Raw genomic sequence first — 18,413 nt, 5'->3', positions numbered from 1 at the left:
AACCATTCAGGTAACACCTATATTTCAGGTTCCCTATGGGAATCAACATCTATATCAACCATTCAGATAGACGGTGAGGACCTGCTACGAGTGACAAGATTCAAGTATTCTGGCTCCACGATCACTGATGATGGCCGACTTGTCGAAGAGGTCAGTGCAAGGATATCCACAGCCTGGATGAAATGGAGAACAACAGCCGGCGTCACTTGCAACCGGAGGATGAAATATAATCTCAAATTAAAAAATCTATCGTACCGCACTGTATGGTTGTGAATGTTGGCCAACCACGACTGAGACAGTGCGTCGACTGGGTGTCATGGAGACTAAGATGCTGAGATGGACAGCTGGCGTCACTATACTGGATCACATCTCCAATGAATCCATCAGGGAGAGATTTGGGGTTGAACCAATTCAAGAAAAAATGTGTGGAAGTCGTCTACGATGGTTTGGACATGTGTTAAGGGCTGACGTGACACTATTTCGAAGACGGGTTACATGTTTGGTAGGGGACCAAAACAGCGATGCACCGATACTCTTCACAAAAATCTGAAGAGCGTCAATCTCCACCCTGACATGGCCCATGACAGAAGTAAATGTTGGCAACAAATCCATTTAGCGGACCCCGCCAGCAGGAGGGACACACGCTGAAGAAAAAGAACATTCTGACCCCATATTAATCACCATGTACCAATACAATTATATCTGTCTACTCGTTCCTAACCATCACTTCATCAAGAACGATCCATAAACATCCACAGTGTTCTTTGTTAATATATTCTGAAATTCCTAAGTACAATCCACTCATGATTCAGTATCACAATCAGTGGCTACTTTAATCATACACTTATATCTAACCTCAACTACCATTCCCTATGTTAGGTGGACTCATCCATCATTCTCCTTCCAGTGTTTACATTTCAATAATTTACTCAATTAATTCATCACAAAGAAAATAGATGCAAATTATACAGAAGAATAATGTTCACAACTCTACTGCACATAATAAAATTACGTTACTTGTGAGATCCATGCCATCACGTCTGGTTTTATCATCCACACCAGTCAGTCGCCATTGCCCACATATTCTCTTACCTTATTAGTGCATACTAATTTTAGCCCTCTTTAATACATTTGGAGCTTTCATACATCACTCTTCAATTTGAAACTTAAAGAAGAATGTCAGTTCATCTGATATACACAGATATCCCATAGTTGCGTTGGACCAGAGGTGCTCACCTGGGCACCCGCTGAGGCTAGCCTAGTGCGGCCGGGCTGGCCTGATGTAAATTCGGGGAGCTTACATAGCAAGCGTACGCCATAGTGAAGCGAGACAGTGAACACATTTTGCAGGGAAAGGAAGTGGTGGCGTTCGATTGTGATTACGAAGCTCTCCTTCACTACTCAGTGAAATGTTAACTGGGGTAGCCTACATTATTTTTTAAAGGCACTAAAATTGCAAAAACATTACTTTTCGAAGGTATTCTTGTTTGATTTATACTGCGTTCAATATAAACAGGCAGTTTTATTTTCTGATATTTATACAGGTAGACCTCGTTATACGCGATAGTTACATTCAATATTAGAAGGATCCACCTTTCAATACTTCGTTGTAAGTTGAACTAAAAAGAAGTCACAACTTGTTTATTGGGACCGGTTTCGACACATTACAAGTGTCATCATCAGCCAAATAGTAAAGTAGAGCAAGATATAAAGATCTTAAAACAACTAATACAATGAACACAGGCAAAAAATTAACATTGCCTGTGTTCAATGTATTAGTTGTTTTAAGATCTTTATATCTTGCCCTACTTTACTATTTGGCTGATAATGACACTTGTAATGTGTCGAAACCGGTCCCAATAAACAAGTTGTGACTTCTTTTTAGTTCAACTTACAACGAAGTATTGAAAGGTGGATCCTTCTAATATTGTACATCTTCTTATTTCTCTATTCAATACGGAATGATCATGAAGTTTTTAACTTTAAATAGTTACATTCCGCGAAATTGCCGCGCATACCGAATTTGCGTAAATCGAGAGCCACTTTATATGTAAAATACATGGTTAGGTTTCCGTTTACTCACATATTAAGTCTAAAATAGCCGAGTTTCTTAGTATTTTTACAAAAAGTAACAATTATCACGTTTCTGAAACGCATTTTAATGCAAACTTCATACCCTTAAAAATGTAACACTGAAACACACAAAGATAAACTAAACTCTGCATACAAGCTTTTGGCTTTAGCTTGAATAGCAGCTCCAGAGAGAGGCATGTGTTGTTGGTTGTGATGCTCAATCCACTCCATTCTTTCCATCGATTCCAAGCGAGATTTGGTCACTCTGGTTACACTTAATTTAGTAGAAGATAGAACAGATTTTCGAATTAATTCCACATTGTTACGAATAGTTTTCTCAGTGGATTCACTGACTCCCAAAGCACGCCGAATGTCAACAACACACTCACCTTTCTCATAGCGATCCAACACTTCTAATTTTGTTTCTGACGAATACAACTTCGGTACACGCTTCTTTCCTTCGACAGGCACACTTTCTTTCCTTTTAACCGGCATTTTAAATACAAAACCTGTCCAGTGCATCTCTACAGCTCTACTTGGCGGAACTGACGATTCACGTCTAGACAAACACGACAGAAGATGCGCGTAGAGAGGTGCTTGCCCTGTTTAATCTTGGCGCGCAACGTAGTTTTTTTTTTTGCTTTACGTCACACCGACACACATAGGTCTTATGGCGATGATGGGACAGGAAGGCCTAGGAATGGGAAGGCAGCGGCTGTGGCCTTAATTAAGGTACAGCCCCAGCATTTGCCTGGTGTGAAAATGGGAAACCACGGAAAACCATCTTCAGGGTTGCCAACAGTGGGGTTCGAACCCGCTATCTCCCGGATGTGAGCTCACAGCTGCGCACTCCTAACTGCACGGCCAAATAGCCCGGTGTGTTCTGTTAACAGATGGCAGACTAGACTTAAAACCAAAATCGTGTATATGTGAAATCGCGGATAACGAATCCGCGTATGACGGGGTTTACCTGTACCTTATAATTTTTGTGTTACAATTTTCAAAGATACAGACTACGATTTATAATTCTTTGGATGGGAATGACAACATTTACATTTTAAAAAAAGTAAAATTCCTGTTATTAATTCAGCAAAACATCATGTATTCACTTAATTCAACAAGCTTACTGCTTGATTTTGCAGTGTTGTGTGATTTTCCCTGTTCACTGAATTTCTGAAAATTGTATTTAAAACTTATCAGGCATCCGATGATAATAGCTAGCCTCTAAATGGCGAGGGAGTTTCATCACAAGTGAGGACATAGAGATATTTACTATCCAAGATTAAAGTACAATAACAGTGTAAATGTATCAAATAAATAACCTGACTGGTGTTATTCCTGGTAAGCATGATTGGATTGTTGGCGAGTTTATCAGATAAGTTAAACCCAAACTATCTCAAGCCATAGCTTATCCACCCTAACTCCATATTATACAAGAAATGTTTCTAAAGTACCTCTTAAAATATAATAGTGAAAATTGTAATTCATTACATACAGTACAAAAATATTTGAGGTTCTAGGTCTAACTGTTGTATCTGGTTAAAATACAATATCACCCAGAACCACCCATACACACACAAAATAGCAGGACTGATTACAATGATACACAGATTTATTTCCATACCAGTGAGCACAACGGATTTCAGTGAAGAGATACAAAGCATTAAACAAATCGTGAAAGAAAACAACCACGCTCTAGGCACAGTAGATAAACTATTAAATAAACAGAAGAAAAATCGCCGGGAAACCACCACACATGACAAAGAAAAATACGTGGTTCTCAATTATGTTAATAGAAATTTACGTCGCAAAAAATGCTAATGTAACTAACCTAAATGACCATACACACTTACAAAATTCCCCTACCATCTTCACTCTACTGACAAAACATCTGGACAACACCTACTCATTAAATTAGCTTTTATCATAATAATAACATTTAATAGTTAGTGTCTATTTCAATTCCTTACTTTATTCACCTAAAATCATTAATTTGCATCCATCCATATTACATAAAAGTACGTTTTAACATGAAGTAGGTCAATAACCTTCTCTCCCCTCTCCAGTGTTGATGGAAGGTTCCACAGTGCTCCACTCGCTCCGCCTTACTTTCCAACTCCCCTGTCCATGGTACAGTATACTCCATTCTATCATCCAATAGGAGAGATCTACAACGCTCCACAAGGCCTCTCCCATGCTTCCCTCCCCTCTCCGTGAGCAGTGTGCTTTTCCCAAATCTTTCCATGAACACAGTCCTAAAATAATGTTTGGTGACAACGGACTTAGCATCAGCAGTCTAGATAAGTACATAAGTTTTTCATTATCTTATTACTTGTAAATTTATTTTTTTGTCATTACTGGTTCATGTTATCACTAAAATCTCTATCATTGACAAGTTTATGCAACATAAACAATACTGTATATGTATAAGCATGTTTTAAGTGATTTGATAGAATCTGAGGATGTTCTTGTAGAACGAAACATGTCATTCTTTGTATAATAGTGTGTATTTTTACAGGTATATTTGTAGTGTTATAATTTATATTGTAATTGCTGTGTGTTTGACAGACCGCAAAGTTTTTGTTACATTTAAAATACATAAACTGCGATGAACATAACTTATTTCTTACAATATAAATTGAAAATGACATGGATTTCTGGCCTCGTTCTTTCATTAGTTTCTGCCTCCATTTCAAATTCAGATATTTTCACAGTGATCGAGAATGATTGAGAGAACTTCGCCCAACCTTCATGGCCTGTAACGTAACCACATCATCACTGCCTGCCTGCCTGCCCACTTACAATGCTGTGCACCCGCGGCACGAAATACCCAGCAGGAGCACCTCTGCTTTAGACTGATATGCACTTGCCTGTTGAATCTGCTTTAATGATATCAGTCAGCTGACTTTGAAATATAATGGCTTGTTTATCATGTGTGTAACCTCTAGGATGCTTTCAGTAACCTCAATTATGATAATATTAATTAGATTCACACAATATCTTCTTTCTTCAGCACTTGTTTCTTATTAATTCAACCAACTTGCTTGCATTTCGCCTTGGGTGTGGGTTTTTTTTTTTTTTCCCCTAGTGGCTTTACGTCGCACTGACACAGATAGGTCTTATGGCGATGAATCTTGGAAAAAAATTAGACGACGCAAAAAAGCGAAACAGTATGGATTTCAAATAAAATTTAGTGTTGGTCCATTTCATACCTTGTATAAATTAAATGTTATGACATTACAACATGGCAATGTATCGTAAGTTAATTGGCCCATTTGGGAAGGTTCAGAGCTTTTTTTCTTCATGGGGCCTCTAAATATTAGTTCCTAATTAGCGTCGACGTCTAAGATCTTTTGCTACTGGTTCAGAGCTATAATTGATAAACATTACTGATCGTGACAGTCGCAACACGAATACTGCCGTTTCCCGTCTTTTGACAAGACTAACCACAAACAGCTGTCTTAAGGTTTATTGCTGTAAATTCTTGTGCTGCTTATTTCTGTGTAGATTACAGTTTGGCTACAACAGTTAGCCTCACTTCTAGGTCAGGTCATAGTGGCTTTTTCACCTGAAAATGCAGCAAGGGCCGTAGCATTAGTGGAGGATGGGTGCAGTATACGCTATGTAGCAGACGTTATAGGCCCGGCTTGTTCTAACGTGTACAGAACTGTTATAAGGTACAGAGAGGACAACATCTACACCAGGAGGCCCTGTTCTGGTTGTAGGAGAAGCACTACTGAGCGCAGTGATCGCTTTCTCGTAATGCAAGTTCTTCTTGATCTACACACAACAGCTGTGGAGGCCTCAAATCATTTGCAGCAAGTACGGGACACGAACTTCAGCAAAAGGATAGCAAGAAGGAGGTTGAATTATGCGGACTTAAAGTCCAAGAGGTCCACCACAGGACCTCTGCTTACACGTGATCACTGCGCCTCTTGGATGCAATTCGCCAATGCCCATCGGAACTGGAGCAGTGGCGCTCAGTGCTGTTCACAGATGAATCCAGATTCTGTTTGAGGGCACCAGATGGAAGCGAGAGAGAAGGTCCGGGGAACATTATTCACCGTGTACTTTCTCCGCAAGGACATAGATGGTCTGAAATTCCTTAGTATCTTCATCATTGAAGATCTGTGGATACTTGTTTTTCTTGCTTCCGAATTTGGCCAACTGTGGACCACGTGAAACTTAATGATTTCTGACCAGTCTTCTTCTTCTCTCTTTCCAGAACTTCTTCATTCATTCACTCCTTATTTTTCTCTGCTCCTCAGATATTACAAATTTGGGCCGGTTCTTCCACTGCTCTTCATGGAAATTGTGGTCATCTACTCGAGTTCTGAACTTCTTTCTGTTGAAGATCAATTCTGGTGTCATTTTAATTTCTTCTGCGTCCTTTTTAACCTCCTCCACCCATTTTATTGTCCTCCTTAATGCAATTATATATTTAAACTAGCTGATGTACCCGTGCTTCACAACGGAATTCTACATTCTATACGGAATTCTAGTGTACACGTAGTGAGCAAGATTGTACCCATAGCTCTTAACGTTATCCTAGAAACGTGATGGGGAAGTCACAAAACATCTTTTCTCATATGAAGACTGATTTAGAGAATTTTCACTGTAATTGTAGACCCGCTTGCATACCATCAGTCACAATCAGGTTGGGAAGTTTTCATTATAATGGTAGACACTCACTCACCACCTGCCTTTCTACATCCTCAGAAAGACTGTCGTAATGGTTTTCCCAACTGAAATGAACATACATTACAATGACCTCAGTAGGAATGGCACAATTAAAAGCAACGCTTTCATATGAAATACTCGATCAAATGAAACACCACACATTTTCTCATTTTTAACAAACAGGACTACACTGCCGATTTAACAGTCCAAAATTCCAGAGCTGGAATGATCAAGTCACAGACAGCCGTTATTCGTGAACACTCTTCATCTTTTTTCGGCGGGGAGAGGGACGAATAGTGGAGACTCACAAGACAAACTCTATGGCCTTTTACTAATCTGTTTCCTAGGAGTATCCGATGAGTCAAAAAATATCAATTCACTACACTGGCGGCGGAAAAGTCTATCTGACTTGGAGGCAAGTTTTTCCTCCAAGCCACAGGAGAAACGCCCTTCAGTGATAATTTGGGATAAAATGAATGTAGAATTTAATAAAAGTGAAGAGGAAGAAGCTTTTCTTAAGAAGCGGATCTTTTCAGGGTTTAATTTTGAGTTATTTAGTGAATTGTGGTTCTATAATTTGGAATAGGCCTAAATTGTTATTCTAGACCAGGCCATACTACTACTACTATTTTTTTTTTTTTGCTAGTTGCTTTACGTCGCACCGACACAGATAGGTCTTATGGCGACGATGAGACAGGAAAGGACTAGGAGTGGGAAGGAAGTGTCCGTGGCCTTAATTAAAGTACAGCCCAGCATTTGCTTGGTGTGAAAATGGGAAACCACGGAAAACCATCTTCAGCGCTGCCGACAGTGGGGTTCAAACCTACTATCTCCCGAATAGTGGATACTGGCCGTACTTAAGCAACTGCAGCTATCGAGCTTGGTACTACTACTACTACTACTACTACTACTACTACTACTACTACTACTAAGTCAGCCTCTGCCTTAAATTATGCACGCTGGTTGTTCAAAACAGCGCGTCAGAGTTGGGATCGAATAACTGGAATACTATGAAGAACCAGCATGTTACGTACCAGCTCCATCAGAAAATGTATGAACCAGAGGAATGGGATGCTAAAGAAGAGAGTTTTCTAACTCTCTGGCTATTTCCCGCCAATATTCAGTCAGGCTAGAGCCTCCGTGGTTCAGACGGCAGCGCGTCGGCCTCTCACCGCTGGATACCGTGGTTCAAATCCCGGTCACTCCATGTGAGATTTGTGCTGGACAAAGCGGAGGCGGGACGGGTTTTTCTCCGGGTACTCCGGTTTTCCCTGTCATCTTTCATTCCAGCAACACTCTCCATTCTCATTTCGTAGCATCTATCATTCATTAATATATCACTTTGGGAGTGGCGACCCCATCGTAATAATAGCCTATATGTGATTCATTCATTACATCCCTGGCCCGGTCACTGACTGGAAAACAGGTTGTAGGTTTTCATTTTCATTCAGTCAGGCTATTATAGTCGATACGCAGCAGTAATCCCACCTATCGGAGTTGAGAGGCAGCATAAGAGACAAATAACATCACAACAAACAATGGTCAATATAATGTTATTGTTGATCAATGTTATGCACTTTCGATATTGTAGGCCTTCACATTTAGTTTTCTTCCGACTCTGAAATACCATTGATCGTAGTCAGTAGGGTAAAACTGAATAAAACATAAATGTAATATCAATATAATTGTCCGTTATTGGACATTATAAATTTTCCATTATAAATTTACTCATTCAGGACAAATATTTTAAATTCCCTATGGGAATCAACATCTGTATAAAACATAAATGATCGGAAATTGTATTCTCTGTAACGTTTGTACTTTTTGATAGGACCAAAAACATACGTATGTAAAAATTAAATTTTAGGTGCCTTCCCCTAAACTACAATTTCATCCAGGGTGAATAAAATTGTTTATAGCAAAGACTGTAGTTTCTTATTCCCCGACTCTATATACCGATTTTCTTTAAATTCTGTTTACCCATTTTCTCTTGGCTTGGTGTCGATATGGGCTTGGCAACAAAAATACAAATTCGTGAATATCTGTGTTATCATAGCCTGTACGGTAAAAATATGTATGACATAAATGCTCTGAAATTTAATTCTATATAACTGGTTATTTAGTATTTATCGATACAACTATTAATAATATAAGTACTTGAGAATTAAATTTTAGGCCTTCCCCTAAACTACCATTTCATTCAGCGTGAATAAAATGATTTATAGCCTAGATGCCAGTTTCAATGAGATAGGACTACTAATGATGTAAATATTTAAGAATTAAATTTCAGGCCTTCCCCTAAACTACCATTTCACTCAGCGTGAATTAAATTATTTATAGCCTATATTGTAACGACTTATTTCCTGACTTTTCATACCAATTTTTATTAAGATAGGACCCCTAATAACATAAATATTTGCAAATTAAATTTCTAGCCTTCCTCTAAAATTCCATTTCTATCAGCGTGAATAAAATTATTTATGGCTTAGATTGTAGCGACTTATTTCCCGACTTTGCATACCGATTTTCATAAATTCTCTTTAGCCGTTTTGTAGTGATGTGTGTACATACATACATACATACATACATACAGACAGACAGACAGACAGACAGAAATTACGGAAAAGTAAAAAATGCATTTCCTTGTTACTATGGACATGGCCGATACAGAAATACCATTCTTTTCTAATTCTGAGCAATGTACAGACAAAACTCTTATTTTATGTATATAGATAGATATATAGATATTCTTTTAGTCAGACGGTTGTCATTCATTGAGATGTCCGTAAAAATTCAAAAGGTTTTTTTTTTTTTCCTACACAATCCATCAGATTTTCTATCTCTCACTCAGACTTATTCTCTTTTCTCTGACCTTCTTCCAAATGTTCTTAAGTCTAAACTCTTCCTTTGTCGCACTTCAATCGAGATGTTGTGTGACTTAACGAGTTTTTCTGTTGTATCCCTCATTAAGTAAGATTCTATTAAAATAAAATTTATTGTTGCCACCTATTCAATACAATTCACTGTTTGTGGTGATTAAATTCTAAGTGATTTGTTTACACTACATAGGTACATGTTTCGCCCTGTTTTTTTAGCATCTTCAGCCTATTGTCGATCTTAAGGTTGTGGTTTATTTACACTACAGCGTAACACACAAATGATCTCGGTAGCTAGAGGGGTCTCCTGTCCAACTAAGGTGAAGGAATGTTTGTTTTATGACCTTTCTGTGGTTCTATTATGGGGGTGAGGGGGGGAATTTTTAAAATGGGAACATATTCTGTTGTTCTTATACAATTATAAATATTCTACAGGTATCTGTGTTTCTCCATAACAAAAAATGTTAATGTAATACCCATACTGCACTGTCGAGATCTCCTCAAGTATTCAAAATATAGCAAATTTCTTTCCAATGATCATAAACAAAACATTCAGTTACTTCAAAACAAAGAGTGATATTTTAATGAAAATTTCAGGAAATGTTCCTCTAAATATGTACTAATTCCCTGTAAAAAGTCTTACTCCTGAGACTAAAAATGTAAGGACAGGAATCATATTCATGAAATACGCAGGTGTCCTTAAACGTTTGGTAGGACCTGTAGAAACTGTGTTCTCACCACCGTATAATAATGTTTTAATTTTGCTTGGGTGGATATGGACTTGAATTTATAAGTTCCATGACATAGTGTAAAAGCCATTTTTATCTTTCCCACCCTTCTATTTATAGCTTCTTTCTAATTTCCATTCGTCGTGAGAATTTCTGGACACGGTGGACTTCCCTACATTTGATTTTGATTCTGTCTATGCGAGTGTTTTTTCTTAGTCTATATATGCAATTTTTTCCAAAGATATTCTTAAACCAGTCACGTTTTGTAATTCTTCTACTTGTTTTCCAGCTGAGTGTAGAGTGTTAATTAGGAGTACTACATCATCTGCAAAAACTAGCCAATCAAATATGATCACACATTTTCCACATCCTGTCTTTATCCCATTCTGTTGTTCCCTTTCAGTCCTTCTTTATCTCCAATTTCAGATTACTTTTTCTAAGTTACAATTGAACAGTGGTGGTGTAAGGCAGTCCCCTTGTCTCAGACTCGTTTTTATCTTGAATAGTTCTGAGATTTCAGCTATGAAATTTAACTTAAGTTGAGGTGTCTGCCGATGTATCCTTGATTATCACAAGGGATTTATTATCTAAACAAAACTCACAAACGACATTAAGTAGTACTTTACAATCTGTATAGTAAGCCTTTATGAAGTCTACAAAATTCATGATTGTTCTCTTCCGGCTTCTCATTGCTGTTACTTTAATTAGAGACTTGAGTATGTATATTCGTTCTGCGCAGGAGCGTCCTTTCCTAAAACCTGCATGATAATCACCGACTTGTTCGTCTAAATGAGTTTCAATTCTACGCTGCGGTGGTTTCGAGAGGATTTTATATGCAGTGTAGTTGTTGGCATTAGTTCCGTCCTTTTTATGCAGTGGGTGAGTGAGTTCATTCTTCCATTCACAAGGAATTACTTCTGTCTCCCACATATTGACAAAATGTTCCTGTAGATTTCAAATATCACCGGCGTACTTCATTAGATCTGCGGAATCCTTTCCTAAAGCTTTATTGCTCTTTATCTCCTTAATTTCTCTCTTATCTGGCAATGGAAAATTCATTCATTTATTCTTAGGTTCTTCAAATACTAACCATTCCTCCAGAGGATCACAATTATAGTCATGCAACAGTGGTGGATTTTACGTGGAAAAATTCATGGTAGTTCTGGAAATTGGCTTAATTTTCATACATTTACCTACTGGTTGGAATATTCATTTTAAATCTTGACCTGTATGTCCATTTTCTCATGGAATTGTCCTCTTAGTTTCATACTTCATTAGTGAATTACAGTGTAAAAATAATACTGTTGCCAAATTATTCACAATTTAACAGTCAAGGAGTTGGATCTAATGTGCAATATTTCTATCATACATACACATACATACATACATACATACATACATACATACATTATCATTATAGACTGTTATGCCTTTCAGCGTTCAGTCTGCAAGCCTCTGTGAATTTACTAAACATCGCCACAATCCTCGATTGCAACTAGTGTTGTGGCCTCATTTAGTTCTGTACCTCTTATCTTTAAATCGTTAGAAACCGAGTCTAACCATCGTCGTCTTGGTCTACCTCTACTTCTCTTACCCTCCATAGCAGAGTCCATTATTCTCCTAGGTAACCTATCCTCCTCCATTCGCCTCACATGACCCCACCATCGAAGCCGGTTTATGTGTACAGCTTCATCCATCGAGTTCATTCCTAAATTAACCTTTATCTCCTCATTCCGAGTACCCTCCTGCCATTGTTCCCACCTGTTTGTACCAGCAATCATTCTTGCTACTTTCATGTCTGTTACTTCTAACTTATGAATAAGATATCCTGAGTCTACCCAGCTTTCGCTCCCGTAAAGCAAAGTTGGTCTGAAAACAGACCGATGTAAAGATACTTTCGTCTGGGAGCTGACTTCCTTCTTACAGAATACTTTTGATCGCAGCTGCGAGCTCACTGCATTAGCTTTACGACACCTTGATTCAATCTCACTTACTATATTACCATCCTGGGAGAACACACAACCTAAATACTTGAAATTATCGACCTGTTCTAGCTTTGTATCATCAACCTGACATTCAATTCTGTTCAATTTCTTACCTACTGACATCAATTTAGTCTTCAAGAGGCTAATTTTCATACCATACTCATTGCACTTATTTTCAAGTTCCACGATATTAGACTGCAGGCTTTCGGCACAGTCTGCCATTAAGACCAAGTTGTCAGCATAGGCCAGACTGCTTACTACATTTTCACCTAACTGAATCCCTCCCTGCCATTTTATACCTTTCAGCAGATGATCCATGTAAACTATAACAGCAAAGGTGAAAGATTACAGCCTTGTCTAACCCCTGTAAGTACCCTGAACCAAGAACTCATTCTACCATCAATTCTCACTGAAGCCCAATTGTCAACATAAATGCCTTTGATTGATTTTAATAATCTGCCTTTAATTCCATAGTCCCCCAGTATGGCAAACATCTTTTCCCTCAGTACCCTGTCATATGCTTTCTCTAGATCTACAAAACATAAACACAACTGCCTATTCCTCTCGTAGCATTTTTCAATTACCTGGCGCATACTGAAAATCTGATCCTGACAGCCTCTCTGTGGTCTGAAACCACACTGGTTTTCATCCAGCTTCCTCTCAACGACTGATCGCACCCTCCCTTCCAAGATTCCAGTGAATACTTTGCCTGGTATACTAATCAGTGAGATACCTCGATAGTAGTTGCAATCCTTCCTGTTCCCTTGCTTATATTGAAGATTTTTTTAAGTTTTCAAAATGTAGTACTTTTTCCCGTGTTACTTACTATAATATCTCCTAGGTAATTTTTTTTCTGAAATACTCGTAGTTTTATGTATTAGTGAGATTTTCATCATTTGAATCTGTGTTAAATTTTTTGTCATCATCATCAACAGTGTCTAAAGTTAATGAGTTATTTATGCAACCAATGTTCTCTGTCCTCAGCTCCTTGTTTCATTGTTTGTGTTGATTGAAAAAATCTGGGTTGCAAAATGACCAAAATTTGTCTTAGCTCCTTTGAGCAGATCCCTGCTCATAGGCTTAATCAAGAGTTGAGTAGAATGTGTATATTAAAAGCTTTTTAAGGAACAGGTACAAAATCTTAAAGTGTTTAGTTTAAAAGAGCAATTTGTGAATTTATTATTATTTTTGAAAATAATATGTTGATTTTCTGTTGCAGGTATCATTATGGATCCCTATAGTATTTGTTGTGATCTGTGCCTTCCTGGTGGTTGTTCCCTGCTATGAGCGCCCTATTGAAGTGGGAATGGGAGTTCTCATCACTGTGACAGGAATACCAGCTTACTATATTGGTGTTGTATGGAACGACAAACCTCAGTGGTTCCTGACCATGCTTGGTAAGATCTAGCTGTTCATGGTCTATCCTACAGTAGAAATTAGTGTTTCAACCTGTTAGGATACTGAACATCTTAGCTCATGTGTGCATAAGCAGACACCTTTGAAATAATCTTTTATTATATTCACTTTACTATGGATTTCTGAATTCTTCTCCAAAATTGGAGCGTAGCTGTCAAAAGGCATTTAGGAAGTCTAAGGTGATTATAAAGGAGCTGATCTATTTGACATTTGGACATGTGATGGCCTTCTTGGACGTTGAGAAAGCATATGATCATGTGTGCAGAAACAAGGTATGGGAAGCCTTATAGATAAAAGGTGTCGAGAAGCAGACAATAGAAAGAGTGAGGGAGATTTACCATTCGAGTGTCAGTTGTGTGAAAGTAGGAGGAGAGAGAACAGACTGGTTTGAGCAAGAAAGTGGATTAAGACTAGGAAGTGCTCTGTCACCTTTGCTCTTCATTGTAGTAATGGACGAGCTAATGACAAAAGTGTCGAGGAAAATCGGGGAAAGAAAAATAAAAGTGATGATGTTTGCAGATGACTTGTTAGTCTGGGGAGAAAAGGAAGAGGATATCTAGGAACATTCAGGTGCATGGGAAGAGGAGGTGAAACAAATGGAATGAAATTTAATGCATACCCGCCAACTTTCCTGATTTAGGCGGGAGACTCCCGATTTTTCGACTTTTTCCCTCTTCCCGATTATTCTGTTATTTCTCCCGATTTTAGCTTATTTTTTTTGGTAAACTTCAAACATTTGTTTTCAAATCCCGCCATTTCAGCTTTGTACACCAGTGGCTGTAAGTTCTTCTCTCATTGGCCGCTTTCAAATGGAATATCGACGTTTATTGATATGAGAAATGCGTGCAAATGTGCGATGTTTATTGAAACCTGTATATCGCAATGTGTATATTAATTGTCAATCTCCCGTTCTCGCATGCTATGTTCGTGTTCATTCACATCAGTCTAGTCGATTCTAGAGACTAATCGCTAGATTTTGAGTCTTTTTTAGTAATTTAGTGACAGAATTTCAAAGATAGCGGCTAGTGACTTTTCTAGACATTTTAGAAGCCATTTGGAGACAATTCTGGCAAATTTTAATTAATTACTTGCTAAAAATAGCATTGTCCTTCGCATAATGGCGCGGGCGCGTGATGCAATATATTAATCTGTGCATTTTCTAAGTAATGGCATCTGGTGCATGACTGATTCATACATGTGGAGGATGAGTTCATACTATTTTCGGAAGGCTTATCAGAGACCGATCATCTCTCTCACGTACTTCCTGTGAGAGAATAGAGATGTGTAATTTTTAGTATTGTAGCCTCATATAGCAACAGTTGGTTTTTGAGATAATAAGTGTTATACTATATACCATAGTACTCCTGTATTGTGCAAGACATGTAGAATAAGCAGTTTTGACCAATTGTATCTCCTGATTTCTCCTGATTTTCATATCAAAATCTCCTGATTTTTGGTTTTGTAAAGTTGGCAGGTATGTTAATGCCATAACGAGCAAGGTAGTGATCACAACTAGAAAGAAGGAGAGTCCTTCGAGAGGGATAATGCTTGGAGGGGAACAGTTTAAGAAGGTAGAGAGTTTCAAGTACCTGGGAAGTATCATAAAGGAAAGTGGAAGAAATTGTAAGGAAACAATTGAGCATGGAAGACAAACAGGAGCATACCTGAAAAGTGCCAGAAGCTAGTTTGGAGCAAGGATGTCCCTCAGAGAAGCAAAAGAGCGATAGGCAGGACGTACTATGTACCTATTCTGATGTATGCTGCAGAAACTTGGGTAATGAGGCAGAGCTGTAACTAGGATACAGGCAAGTGAAATGAAATTTCTGGGAAGCAGGATAGGAGTGGTAATGGATAAGATGAGAAACGAGAAGGTTAGAGATATAGTGAAAGAAGAGCCACTGCAGAGCAGGAGAGAGGCATCTAGACTCAGATGGTATGGACACATGAAGAGAATGACAGAGGAGGATGCATGAAATTGGAGATAACAGGAAAACATAGAAAGGAAGACCAAGAGACAGGTGGATAAAAGCAGTAGAAGAGTGTGTACGAAGAAGAGGAGAGGACTGGGCAAGAGTGGCGAGGGAGAAGTAGTGAGAAGACAAGAGGAGATGGAGAGGCTTGTGTTCCAAGCAGACCTGGCCAACAGCTGGAAACTGCATGTGATGATGATGACATTTGAAACACCGGCTGTAGAATTAAGTTCGTGTTTACTGACTCTGAGCAAGTACCTGGAACAGCAGTTTGGATTCATGACTGCACTTTTAAAGTCATATATGGAAAGATAGGAACTTGGATGGGTACACATAACAGGATAAACACGGTGACAGAGCAGTGTAGGAAGATGAAGCTATATAAAGGAGAAACATGGACAAAATGAAAATAGTCCATAAAAAGACGGGGACTATCTCCACACCTTCATACCGTGTCATCCTCACAAAAATAAGTTCTCTGATTATTCCCAGTTTTTCTACATCCATTTCTTCTCAACCCCTGATAGGCTTTTTTTCTAGTTTCCAGCTTCATTAGGAGAACGGGAAAAGATCTTCAAGGAAAAGGAAGAGATGAATATACTGTAGGTTGTGAAAGACTAGCAATACATACAGTATCTGTTACTTGTATTGACTTGTGGGGTTCCCCTCATTGAGTTGATGTTCACTCCTTTATGAATCTAGGAAGCAGAAATGAGAAGAATTGGGATTTATGAGGAAAGAGGTCATCTATTTGAAAATGGCAGTATGTGAAGATTTGGAGATTGTCCTTGTGTGTTTTCCTATTTTCCTCATCTTTTCCACTGCTCCCTGCTGTGATGCCAACTTGTCATTGAATAGATTTCCCTCACAGTATTAGCCTTTTTCGTGATCAATAGGTCTCGGATCGATATGCTCGATAAAATCGCCAGATATTTTCGAAAACCATGTGTTATATGCTCGATAGATATGCTCGAAAAAAACCATTATATGCAGTTAAATATGCAGAATATGCTTGGAAAACACCATTAAAAACTATAGAAAGAAAGTGAAACGAAAAAACCAATAACATATCTTTATATACCGGTACGAGCTTTATTTTCTAATTGTATGATACACTGCGATATACTCGCATTCAAGTTTCAAAGTATATATATGAGAAGTTTTCTTATAAAATTTACAGTTTAAAAGTTAATTTACAAAATGTTCAAACTTAGGCGAGTCAATGAAGTAGATCTGCAACAGGAATTTTTTCAAAGTTTTCAGTTTTGAATGATTTTCTTACATCAGTCAATAAAAGTTTCAATGATGATAACGATCTTTCAACATCAACTGACAAGAGGTAAATACTTGAATGATGCTGCTTAGTATGCAGAGTAGTTCGGAAAATCCTCTGACGGTGCAGACTCTCCATGCAGCATCCTCTCCAAGTCCAACGCTGCACTCCAACCCGGATTTCGAGCCAGCACAAACTCTAACTTGTTTCACGGTTTTCCCAGTCTCTCCATGCCACGAGTCGGCTTCTTGGATGACTCCTTGTATTTTAGCGACCACTTCAACCAACTCCATCTCTCGCGATTCCAACTTTAGGATGGCCTCAGGAATGACGCGTATGTAGGCTTTTATGAAAGTCAAGGATGGCCTCAAGCCCTTCATTTAAAAAGCAGCCTTAGCTTTCGCGATGTACTTGCTGTCCGCCTCATCAAACGTATTGATCACCTGGAAAAAATATAATTGAAAAACATTAGCCGAGGAGAATAAAATTACAAAATTAGGTGCCGTATGATGGAGTAAACATAAAAGGTCTGAAAAGAATCATAAAGAAAACCTCGAAAATGGGAAGATTTTAAACATTTCAAATAGTCTTACCTCTTCAATTGCCCTATGATTTTCAGCGTAATACAAGGCAGCCAAGATCCAAGTACCCCATCGCGTCAGTATGGGCTCAGAAGGTAAAGGGAGCTCTGGATGCATGTTCTTGAAGGCACGGATGCGAGAAGGAGTCTTGATGAAAATTTTTTTCACTGAAGAAATGACGCTGTTGACGCTGGACGATTTTTTGCGCAGTTCCTCAACAACTCTGTGCATTGCATGGGCAAGACAAGTAACATGTAACATCTTCGGGTAGAGAAGCTTGAGGCTCTTCCCAGCCTTAATAAAGTAGGGAGCAGTGTCAGTCACCAATGCAAGTACTTTGATTACCTCCTCATCTGAAAAGGTTGGCCACAGCAAACCTGAAACAGGAATGCATAAAATGAAGGGTGAGCTGTTCAGTTAATGGGATTCTGACATGTCATACGACTGTAGGAGATATTTAACTATCAGAACTATCAGAGTCTTCACTGAGCAAACGTAGAATGCATTGAAATAATAGCCAGACTGTACTTACTCTTATTTGTCAAAACACTTGAAAAATAAATTAACAAAAATATACTTACGCAGAGCTGCTTGCACTGTTCGCACAATGGTACTATGGTTTGTCACATCTAGCTCCCTGCACAGAATTAGGTGGCCCTTACCTGGTTCACTGGGACTTAGTTTTCCAACAATAATATTGGCAATGTATCTTCCACAACTGTATGTGGTCTCGTCGATAGGTAACCAAATTGGGTGGCTCCCGATGTCGTCCCTGATTGCGTGTAGAACCTGGTGAAAAAAGTACCTGAATGAATATTCTTCGTGGAATGA

General features: G+C 38.5%; 1 protein-coding gene across 1 annotated transcript in view; it reads left to right on the top strand.

The window, feature by feature from the left end:
- The window catches only part of gb (genderblind), a 212,898-nt gene that overhangs the window by 182,146 nt on the left and 12,339 nt on the right, over window positions 1-18,413 (top strand). Inside the window, exon 13 of the mRNA XM_067155995.2 lies at window positions 13,562-13,739. Within this exon, the coding sequence (XP_067012096.1) occupies window positions 13,562-13,739 (178 nt within the window). The remainder of the gene's footprint in view (window positions 1-13,561; window positions 13,740-18,413) is intronic.

This window comes from Anabrus simplex, chromosome 1, assembly GCF_040414725.1.
Source record: "Anabrus simplex isolate iqAnaSimp1 chromosome 1, ASM4041472v1, whole genome shotgun sequence".
NCBI classification, from domain to species: Eukaryota; Metazoa; Arthropoda; class Insecta; order Orthoptera; family Tettigoniidae; genus Anabrus; species Anabrus simplex.
This window is presented reverse-complemented; position numbering and strand designations above follow the sequence as displayed.